Source organism: Oncorhynchus nerka, linkage group LG8 (assembly GCF_034236695.1).
Source record: "Oncorhynchus nerka isolate Pitt River linkage group LG8, Oner_Uvic_2.0, whole genome shotgun sequence".
NCBI classification, from domain to species: domain Eukaryota; kingdom Metazoa; phylum Chordata; class Actinopteri; order Salmoniformes; family Salmonidae; genus Oncorhynchus; species Oncorhynchus nerka.
The window spans coordinates 5,795,145-5,806,725 of NC_088403.1; the positions used below are offsets into that span (position 1 = coordinate 5,795,145).

The 11,581-nt window shown below is 42.1% G+C and overlaps 2 protein-coding genes across 2 annotated transcripts in view; both read left to right on the top strand.

Annotated features, from left to right (window-relative positions):
• The window catches only part of LOC135572826 (interferon gamma 1-like), a 3,997-nt gene extending 3,155 nt beyond the window's left edge, over positions 1–842 (top strand). The window contains exon 4 of the mRNA XM_065021261.1: positions 262–842. Coding sequence (XP_064877333.1) covers positions 262–411 — 150 coding nt within the window. The 3' untranslated portion in view covers positions 412–842. The remainder of the gene's footprint in view (positions 1–261) is intronic.
• Positions 843–6,991: 6,149 nt separating this feature from the next.
• LOC135572827 (interferon gamma 1-like) lies at positions 6,992–11,221 on the top strand. Its single transcript, XM_065021262.1, has 4 exons — positions 6,992–7,293; positions 8,382–8,441; positions 8,582–8,785; positions 10,644–11,221. The coding sequence occupies exons 1-4, from the start codon at positions 7,165–7,167 to the stop codon at positions 10,791–10,793; spliced, it is 543 nt and encodes a 180-aa protein (XP_064877334.1). The 5' UTR covers positions 6,992–7,164; the 3' UTR covers positions 10,794–11,221.
• The last annotated feature ends 360 nt before the right edge of the window (positions 11,222–11,581 follow it).

Here is an 11,581-nt window from a genome sequence, read left to right on the forward strand (position 1 = left end):
AGTCTACTGTATAGACACCATCATGACTGTAGTATAGTCTACTGTATAGACACCATCATCATGGCTGTAGTATAGTCTACTGTATAGACACCATCATCATGACTGTAGTATAGTCTACTGTATAGACACCATCATGACTGTAGTATAGTCTACTGTATAGACACCATCATGACTGTAGTAGAGTCTACTGTATAGACACCATCATCATGACACCTGATGAACTTATTACCTGATAGTTAATGCCTGTATCTTCTGTCTCAGACCAGTGACACCACAGTCCAGGGGAAGGCTCTGTCCGAGTTCATTACCATCTACGAGAAAGCCTCCAAACTGGCCTTTAAGTTCCATCTGAAGAAGGACAACCGCAGGAAGAGACGGCAAGCCCAGAGGCTCAAATCACACATCATGTAGATGACCAATCGTGTTTACTGTTTACTGCTAGGTGTAGGGTGAAGATACACCTGGAAGCTGACCTTGGGTCAGTTTAGCATTTCCCCCTCTAACGGTGAAGGTTAGGATTGGGGGAGGGAGGCTGATCCTAGATCTGTACCTAGGGAACCCCTCCAAAAGCCACAGTTGAGATACATATTGAAGCACCTTGATACACAACTCTATTTATATTATTAAGTTATTTAATCTATTATTTAATATATTATTAAGTTATTTATCATTGTCAAAAGAGTATTTATATTTTTATGAATCAAAAGGAATCTATTTTGTTAATTAATATGTATTATTTATTGTATAAAAAATGCTTTTCTCTTGGAATATAAAGACTTGTTTCTTGCAGTTGAAGCAGATCTGTAAGTTCTACGAGAGAATAAACTGACATTAAGAAAACAGTTCTGATGACTGATATTATCTATCCCACACGCACGCACGCACGCACGCACGCACGCACGCACGCACGCACGCACACACACACACACACACTAATCGATGTGTGGTGCTGTATGGAAATATCACACATTGACTGACTGACTTTTATAATTGTTCTTGTATTGAAACCAAAACCATCTCCTGCATGGGGCCCAAACAACAGCTGTGGTCCAAATGGCATACTATTCCCTATATAGGGCACTACTTTTGACCAGAGCCCTATGGGTCAAGTGTTCTGCTCTATATATGTAATGTGGTACCATTGGGTATCATGTTTGTGTGAGTTACAGTTTTTCTCAGTTGCTAAAACACTAAAACCCATTGGCTGAACAACGTTCTCAGTTGCCTGGACTCATTTAGCTAATGATGCAGTCTGTTGTCAATACCTTCAACCATTTCACATGGTAAAACACCATTTGCAGATCTCACTTAGACTTTTCAGCAAAACTCTTAAACACATTCTGCACTCTAATGCACATGTCATCCATACTGGTAAACACAAGTGGCAACAATCAAATACAAAATAGAGAACATATGTCATTGATTGAACACAACCACTCAACATTGATTTAACCTGTTTCAAATGATGCGACACAACCAATATAAGCCAGTTCAGAGAGCAAACAGGTTGTTGAAGGTGGCAAGGAGAACGTCTGAGAATGGATACTGTAGTACAGTGCATTGTAGGCTGTATACTGTACAATGGATGAATTGTATGTCCCTGAACATTGTGCTTTCCATTTATTAACAGTACTGACTGCTCAATAGATGTTGACTGGTTGCAGGTTCATATCAACAAAGAACAAGAATGACAGTGTCACAGAGACAAAGGACAAGTTTGTGAGATGCAGGGTACAGTACTGTAAAAATAGGGCTACAAGGAGGAGGAAGAACCAAAAACTAAATTGCAAAGAGCAAAGCAGAGTAGTAATTTCTGATCCATTTTGAGCTACTATGATAGAACATGTTTTCGTTCATCAAAAGACAATGATGGAAAAATATGAATATTTTTTTAAATAAAAATGTACTTCTCCCTGAGAATTGTATGTTTTGAACAATGTGTTTTCTATTTTTCGGTGTATTGTTTACTGACTGCTTGAGAGTGTATATCATTTTGATCACTTTGTTTATGATTTATTTGAGAGCAGTGTTTGATTTTGAACAACAGGTAAAACTGTTTTGAGGCGAATGTTTCATTTTGCAAGAGGAGTCAGAGGTTAACCCCTTGAAGAGTGTTTAGGTTTAGTGTTTAGTGTTTTCAGGAAATGGGAGCAAGGTTTCAGAAATGGTGTTTTAGCAATTGATAAAAACTGTGAGTGGGAAACAAACATATGATTGAGTCAAAGTAAAGAAATGAGTGAGAGAGATGTTTACTGTTCATTTTGATTGTTTATTTCTCTTTTGTATATTATCTACTTCACTAGCTTTGGAAATGTTAACACATGTTTATCATGCTAATAAAGCCCCTTGAATTGAAATTGAATTGTGTGAGAGAGAGAGAGAGAGAGAGAGAGAGAGAGAGAGAGAGAGAGAGAGAGAGAGAGAGAGAGAGAGAGAGAGAGAGAGAGAGAGAGAGAGAGAGAGAGAGAGAGTGAGTGAGTGAGTGAGTAAATGTGTGCTTGTGTGTCATTTTTTAACAATCCATTGTTGTCTGAATACCATCCTCCAAGAGTGGACACTCCACTGGTCAGGTCAAGATGATGACATCTCTCTAAATGTATGTTGTGACTTCTGTTTAGACCAACGATGCTGTTGTCCAGAGGAAGGCTGTGAACGAGTTCAAAGAGGTCTACCAGAGAGCTTCCCAGCTGGGGACCATTCTCCATCCGAGAGACGAGAAGGTCACACAGAACTGAGACCAGACAGAACCACCAACTGACTGATTGAAGACAGAGGAGACTACAGACTGTAATACATTAGGAAGACAGAGGAGACTACTGTAATTTGTCACTTTCCCAACGTAAACTTAACTGTCTCACAGCTTCCTCACCTACTGGTCACCAGGCTTGTTCACGGTGCTATTTATTTAATTAACTTAAACATTATTTAACATATTTATTTTAAATTTAAGTGCAATGACATTATGTGATGTAATTATTTATAGTAGTGAATATTTATCAACTTTGTATGAAGGGAATTTCCGTTGGTCCTTATAACAGTGGTGATGTAGTACTATGTGATTTGATGTCATAGTTTACAATCAATGGCTCAAATGTTCTGTATTTATATCCTGGGAATAAATTCTCCTGAAAATATATCCTGTTACATGTCTTGGTTCTGGTATTTTAAAATGTTTGTTTTTTTTACCCAGTTTCCAATTAGGATTCTAGGTTATTGAAGTGCTGTTATTTCTAAGTAGACCTACAGTTGTTCTTAGAGTGAGGGATATTTGAGTATTGGGTTAATTTCGTAATTTTATTTCCCTGATGTAAATTGAATTGTGCTCAGTCACATCATTTCCGATTGCGGTTCCGGAACTGTAAAGATGTGAGGTCATTCATTCGGTGTTGTCCCGGGGTTCTGGAACTATGACGGTGAGATCATTCATTCGGTGTTGTCCCGGGGTTCTGGAACTATGACAGTGAGGTCATTCATTCGGTGTTGTCCCGGGGTTCTGGAACTATGACAGTGAGGTCATTCATTCCGTGTTGTCCCGGGGTTCTGGAACTATGACGGTGAGGTCATTCATTCGGTGTTGTCGCAGGATGAGTGTGTTGTAGGAACCTTTATTTCAGATCCCACCATTCCGATTTGTCACCTGACGTGTTATGGGGTTGCGCGGCTGACCTACGCTGAAACCCCAACCTGTCATCCTTTCTGAGGTGACAGAGTGACACCCTCAACCCTAACCATTTCTCTCTCATGGAAACTGAGAAGTATCTATGCACTAGCAACTAGCAACTAGCCTGAATAAGCAAAAGTGGTTCATGAAAATAAACAGTTTTCAATAGATAATTCAATCAAACCACATTCTTTCAACATCAATATTTGTCTGAATGTAATGCCGCTGTCCCCCCTTTGAAAAAGCCTGGGTGTCAATGAAAGATAGCATCAGAATCTATCTGTACTAGCATTAGCAACTAGCAACTAGCAACTAGCATTTAGCATCTAGCAACACAGAAGTCTTCTAAGAAATGCTCTGTGACAGTGTTACTCCTAAGTGACAGCCCAAGCCCCTTCCTGTTTCACACCACATAGTCTCTTCTGAGTGCTGATACAGCATGGGTCTCAAATGACACCCTATTCCCTACCTAGTGCACTACCTGGTCAAAAGTAGTGCACTAAATAGGGAATAGGGTGCCATTTTAGGATGCTAGCACACTGACTGGGAGAGAGAGAGAGAGAGAGAGAGAGAGAGAGAGAGAGACAAAGAGAGACAAAGAGAGAGAGAGAGAGAGAGAGAGAGACAGAGAGAAAAGCGAGAGAGAGAGCGAGGGAAGGAGAGAGAGAGAGAGAGAGAGAGAGAGAGAGAGAGCGAGGGAAGGAGAGAGAGAGAGAGACAGAGAGAGAGAGAGCGAGGGAAGGAGAGAGAGACATTCTCCACTGCTCTGCTATCTGTGCCTCTGTAATGCCAGCAGACACAATGCTCTTTGGCCTAGATAAATAAATACAAAGAAAAAGTATATTTCCTTTCCCCATAAATAAACAATGCAGTGGTAAAATATGAACTATATGTAAACTATAGTTGATGATAATAAAATAGATGTAGCTGGTTTACAGTCAATGCAAATCCTGCTCTGAATGAATGACGTTTTCTTTGGAATATTGATGAATATTCTCTAAATATTGAAACCTCTATGTGCATTTTACATCATATGTATGTATACTATATATACAAAAGTATGTGGACACCTTTTCAAATTAGTGGATTCAGCTATTTCAGCCACACCGGTTGCTGACAGGTGTATAAAATCTAGCACACAGCCATGCAATCTCCATTGACAAACATTGGCAGTAGAATGACCTCACTGAGGAGCTCAGTGACTTTCAACGTGGCACCGTCAAAGGATGACAACTTTCCAACAAGTCAGTTTGTCAAATTACTGTCCTGCTAGAGCTTCCCTGGTCAACTGGAAGTGCTGTTATAGTGAAGTGGAAACGTCTAGGAGCAACAACGGCTAAGCCGCAAAGTGGTAGGCCACGCAAGCCCACAGAACAGGACCACCGAGTGCTGAGATGCAACACTCACTACCGAGTTCCAAACTGCTTCTGGGAGCAACGTCAGCACAAGAACTGTTTGTCGGGAGCTTCATGAAATGGGTTTCCATGGCCAAGCAGCCGCACACAAGCATAAGATCACCATGCGCAATGCCAAGCGTCGGCTGGAGTGGTGTAAAGCTCGCCACCAGTGGAAACACGTTCTCTGGAGTGATGAATCATGCTTCACCATTTGGCAGTCCGACGGACGAATTTGAGTTTGGCGGATGCCAGGAGAACGCTACCTGTCTGAATGCATAGTGCCAACTGTAAAGTTTGGTGGAGGAGGGATAATGGTCTGGGCCTGTTTTTCATGGTTCGGGCTAGGCCCCTTGTGAAGGGAAATCTTAACGCAACAGCATACAAATGACGTTCTAGACGGTTCTGTGCTTCCAACTTTGTTTGGGGAAGGTCCTTTGCTGTTTCAAGCAAGACAATGCCTCCGTGCACAAAGCGAGCTCCATACAGAAATGGTTTTGTGTCGAGATTAGTGTGGAAGAACTTGACGGGTCTGCACAGAGCCCTGACCTCAACCCCCATCAAACACCTTTGGGATGAATTGGAACGCCGACTGCGAGCCAGGCCTAATCGCCCAACATCAGTGCTCGATCTCACTAATGCTCTTGTGGTTGAATGGAAGTAAGTCCCTGAAGCAATGTCCCAACATCTAGTGGAAAGCCTTCCCAGAAGAGTGGAGGCTGTTACAGCAGCAATGTACCAACATCTAGTGGAAAGCCTTCCCAGAAGAGTGGAGGCTGTTATAGCAGCAATGTTCCAACATCTAGTGGAAAGCCTTCCCAGAACAGTGGAGGCTGTTACAGCAGCACAGGGGGGACCAACTCCATATTAATGGCCATGATTTTGGAATGAGATTTTGGACGAGCAGCTGTCCACTTACTGTTGATCATGTAGTTTACATGTATTAATAATATCTAATGACTTTCAACTGTCTATCAAACCTATTCATTCGCTGACGAAAGAGACATCAACTGTATTCCCTACAGAAATGAGGGATATGTCCCAAATGGCACGCCATGGGCCCTGGTCTAAAGTCGTGCACTATCCATATGGGCCTGGTCTAAAGTAGGTCCCTACCCCTATGGGCCCTGGTCTAAAGTAATTCCCTACCCCTATGGGCCCTGGTCTAAAGTAGTGCACTACCCCTATGGGCCCTGGTCTAAAGTAGTGCACTACCCCTATGGGCCCTGGTCTAAAGTAGTGCACTACCCCTATGGGCCCTGGTCTAAAGTAGTGCACTACCCCTATGGGCCCTGGTCTAAAGTAACGGACTAGGGTGCCATTTGGGAGGCAGACCTACAATGATGAAAGAGAACTACGCCTACAGAGACCAACAGATGGTATATATCAGGTATGGCAGTATCTAATAAGAGCATGATGGCATTGGTGTTAGTTTCAGTATTACATCAAACCATGCATCATTTACTACAAAGCCAGTCAGAAGAAACACCACAGTTGCATGAGTTGAAATAAAGGTGAAATAAAAATAAAAAATAAAAAAAATCAGCTAGAACCACTAATCACGAAGAAGCCTGTCATGGCTCTGGTCAAAAGTAGCGTACTATGTAGGGGAATAGTGTGCCGTTTGGGACGCAGACAAGCGTTCATTCTAAGATGACATCAACCCAGACATCCCCCTCCCCACATACCTTCTCCTGATTCTCCTCCTCTTCCCCCTCATCATACCCACATCACCAAAGAACTTCCCCAGAAGGTGTCAAAACTACCTGTTTCCTAGGGATTCCAACCCAAGACCCCCTGCTCTGCTGCTAAAAAAAAGGTGTTAATGAGCGGCCGTGTGTTGGTGTTTGATTTAAAGGAAACTTCGCTCAGTCAGAGAACCCACAACCTCACACCTCTATCGTTTCTGCCTCTGCCTCAACTATATAAATACTTGCCTGTCTTAGCCTCCGCATCAGTCAGACAGACACAGAACAACAAGACTTGGGTCGTCTCAGCTACAAGGCTGTCTCGTTAAGTCAACTCAAGTCAAGGACTTTGACTGAAGTTACCGTAAACCGATTGAGGACTATTGATCTTTGAGGGATCTTCAGCGTGACGTTGAGGGCCATGGATGTGTTATCAAGAGCTGTGATGTGTTTCTGCTTGATGGGATGGATGACTTTAGGATGGAGTCATGCTGCTCAGTACACATCAATGAACATGAAGAGAAACATAGACAAACTGAAAGTCCACTATGTAAGTATCATACACAGTATTAACTGGGGAAACAGGGGTTTCTCCTGACAGACAGACAGGCAGACAGACAGACAGACAGACAGCCAGACAGACAGACAGACACAGAGACACGACAGCTGATTGGCCTCTACTGACTGTGTTTGCATCAGCAAACTTTAGACTCCTGCTTCCCAATGGGAGGCCAACAGTAGGACAGAACAGGGAGTTCTCCTTCCTAATGGGAGGCCAACAGTAGGACAGAACAGGGAGATCTCCTTCCTAATGGGAGGCCAACAGTAGGACAGAACAGGGAGATCTCCTTCCTAATGGGAGGCCAACAGTAGGACAGAACAGGGAGATCTCCTTCCTAATGGGAGGCCAACAGTAGGACAGAACAGGAGATCTCCTTCCTAATGGGAGGCCAACAGAGGCCAACAGTAGGACAGAACAGGGAGATAGGACAGAACAGGGAGATCTCCTTCCTAATGGGAGGCCAACAGTAGGACAGAACAGGGAGATCTCCTTCCTAATGGGAGGCCAACAGTAGGACAGAACAGGAGATCTCCTTCCTAATGGGAGGCCAACAGTAGGACAGAACAGGAGTTCTCCTTCCTAATGGGAGGCCAACAGTAGGACAGAACAGGGAGTTCTCCTTCCTAATGGGAGGCCAACAGTAGGACAGAACAGGGAGAACATTGGATGTTGATGAGTTAGAAATCAAATGTTTGACTAAAACCAAGAGGAGTTCCACACTTCCTGCCCAAGCAGGAAATACTTGTCAGTGAGACTGAAATGAAACCGAAAATGATGACATCATCATAACAGTGCATTTCAGGTAGGCCCATAGACACCAGACCTGGCTCAAACACTTCCATCTGAGGTGAGCTTTAGCTTAGATGTAGCTTGGAGTTTGCACTTTTGGGACTACTCCATTGTTGCCATTGTACGTGACAAACTAAATGATGTATTTTAAGTTATTTGACGTATTTAGCCCAGGTCTGACAGACACTATACTTTTGATTAGGGGGAGAAGAGTCCTCTATATGCAATAAACTGCAGCAAGTTGAAGGAGAAAAACAACTGATTGTCATCATGTCTTGTTCTTTCAGAAGATCTCCAAGGACCAGCTGTTCAACGGAAACCCTGTTTTCCCCAAGGACACGTTTGAGGTAACATATAATGTTACACATTGTTATCCCCTTCAGGCTAATATCACCAATGTGAAACTACTGCTTACCCTTTGGGCTAGGCTGGAGACAAAACTAAGTTTCAAGATTGTAAAAGTACTCTCCTTCCTTCTCTCCCTCAGGACAGTGAGCGGAGGGTGTTGATGAGTGTGGTTCTGGACGTGTATCTGAGTATCTTCGGCCAGATGCTGAACCAGACGGGGGACCAGGAAATGATTGAGAGTCTGAAATATGTCAAGGGGAAAATTCAGGATCTCCAGAAACACTATTTCCTGGGGAGGACACCTGAGCTGAGGACACACCTGCAGAACCTGTGGGCCATCGAGGTGAGCTTCCCTCCATGAAGTAGAACACAGATCTGCTATAGTCTACTTTCACATCTTCATCGCTTAATATTTTAGCAGATGAAGTCACATAGCACAATGACATGCACTTATGCATCATTACGTTGTTTTTTAAATATATCCTATAGACTATGCAACATTTAAATCAGCAGCTTTTCTGGCTACCATCATCATTGGCTGGAGTATAGTCTACTGTATAGACACCATCATCATGACTGTAGTATAGTCTACTGTATAGACACCATCATCATGACTGTAGTATAGTCTACTGTATAGACACCATCATGACGGTAGTATAGTCTACTGTATAGACACCATCATGGCTGTAGTATAGTCTACTGTATAGACACCATCATCATGACTGTAGTATAGTCTACTGTATAGACACCATCATGACTGTAGTATAGTCTACTGTATAGACACCATCATGACTGTAGTATAGTCTACTGTATAGACACCATCATGACTGTAGTATAGACTACTGTATAGACACCATCATCATGACTGTAGTATAGTCTACTGTATAGACACCATCATGACTGTAGTATAGTCTACTGTATAGACACCATCATGACTGTAGTATAGTCTACTGTATAGACACCATCATGACTGTAGTATAGACTACTGTATAGACACCATCATCATGACTGTAGTATAGTCTACTGTATAGACACCATCATCATGACTGTAGTAGTCTACTGTATAGACACCATCATCATTGGCTGTAGTAGTCTACTGTATAGACACCATCATGACTGTAGTATAGTCTACTGTATAGACACCATCATCATTGGCTGTAGTATAGTCTACTGTATAGACACCATCATGACTGTAGTATAGTCTACTGTATAGACACCATCATCATGGCTGTAGTATAGTCTACTGTATAGACACCATCATCATGACTGTAGTATAGTCTACTGTATAGACACCATCATCATTGGCTGTAGTATAGTCTACTGTATAGACACCATCATGACTGTAGTAGTCTACTGTATAGACACCATCATCATTGGCTGTAGTATAGTCTACTGTATAGACACCATCATGACTGTAGTATAGTCTACTGTATAGACACCATCATCATGGCTGTAGTATAGTCTACTGTATAGACACCATGACTGTAGTATAGTCTACTGTATAGACACCATCATGACGGTAGTATAGTCTACTGTATAGACATCATCATGACTGTAGTATAGTCTACTGTATAGACACCATCATCATGGCTGTAGTATAGTCTACTGTATAGACACCATGACTGTAGTATAGTCTACTGTATAGACACCATCATGACTGTAGTATAGTCTACTGTATAGACACCATCATGACGGTAGTATAGTCTACTGTATAGACACCATCATGACTGTAGTATAGTCTACTGTATAGACACCATCATCATGGCTGTAGTATAGTCTACTGTATAGACACCATGACTGTAGTATAGTCTACTGTATAGACACCATCATGACTGTAGTATAGTCTACTGTATAGACACCATCATGACGGTAGTATAGTCTACTGTATAGACACCATCATGACTGTAGTATAGTCTACTGTATAGACACCATCATCATGGCTGTAGTATAGTCTACTGTATAGACACCATGACTGTAGTATAGTCTACTGTATAGACACCATCATGACTGTAGTATAGTCTACTGTATAGACACCATCATGACTGTAGTATAGTCTACTGTATAGACACCATCATGACTGTAGTATAGTCTACTGTATAGACACCATCATGACTGTAGTAGAGTCTACTGTATAGACACCATCATCATGACACCTGATGAACTTATTACCTGATAGTTAATGCCTGTATCTTCTGTCTCAGACCAGTGACACCACAGTCCAGGGGAAGGCTCTGTCCGAGTTCATTACCATCTACGAGAAAGCCTCCAAACTGGCCCTTAAGTTCCATCTAAAGAAGGACAACCGCAGGAAGAGACGGCAAGCCCAGAGGCTCAAATCACACATCATGTAGATGACCAATCGTGTTTACTGTTTACTGCTAGGTGTAGGGTGAAGATACACCTGGAAGCTGACCTTGGGTCAGTTTAGCATTTCCCCCTCTAACGGTGAAGGTTAGGATTGGGGGAGGGAGGCTGATCCTAGATCTGTACCTAGGGGAACCCCCCATCCAAAAGCCACAGTTGAGATACATATTGAAGTAAAAATTTTCCTTGATACAAAATACCTCAACTGGACATCTATTTATAAAATGTATTTATTTAATCGATGAAATCACGCACAATACTCAATGGTATATTATCATTGATAAGAGTATTTAGTTTTCTCAATACATTTATATTTATTATTCATTATCTAGAAAATGTTTTTTTTTTTTTAATAAATAGTTATTTATTGCTAAATCTGTCAATTCTATGACTGAATAAACAGACACTGATGAAACAGCTCTGATGACTGATATCTATACACACACACACACACACACACACACACACACACACTAATCTATGTTTGGTGCTGTATGGAAATATCACACATTGACCCACTGACTTTTATAATAGTTCTTGTATTGAAAACCAAAAACCCTCTCCTGCATGGGGCCCATACAACGGCCGTGGCCCAAATGGGCGGCCCATAGCGTCCTGGTCAAAGGAAGTGCACTATATAGGGGCTAGGCTGCCATTTGGGATGCCCACAAGATAACACCACAACATCCGTCTTCAGAAACAGGAATAAACCAAACACACTAACCTAAACACCCCCTAACCTAACCTAAACACCCCCTAACCTAAACACCCCCTA

Bases quoted from the DNA above. Each gene is read 5' to 3' on its own strand.
- LOC135572827 (XM_065021262.1), top strand. From the start codon at position 7,165: ATGGATGTGTTATCAAGAGCTGTGATGTGTTTCTGCTTGATGGGATGG. The intron at 7,294-8,381 runs GTAAGTATCATA...TTGTTCTTTCAG, and splicing joins ACAAACTGAAAGTCCACTAT to AAGATCTCCAAGGACCAGCT. The intron at 8,786-10,643 runs GTGAGCTTCCCT...CTTCTGTCTCAG, and splicing joins AGAACCTGTGGGCCATCGAG to ACCAGTGACACCACAGTCCA.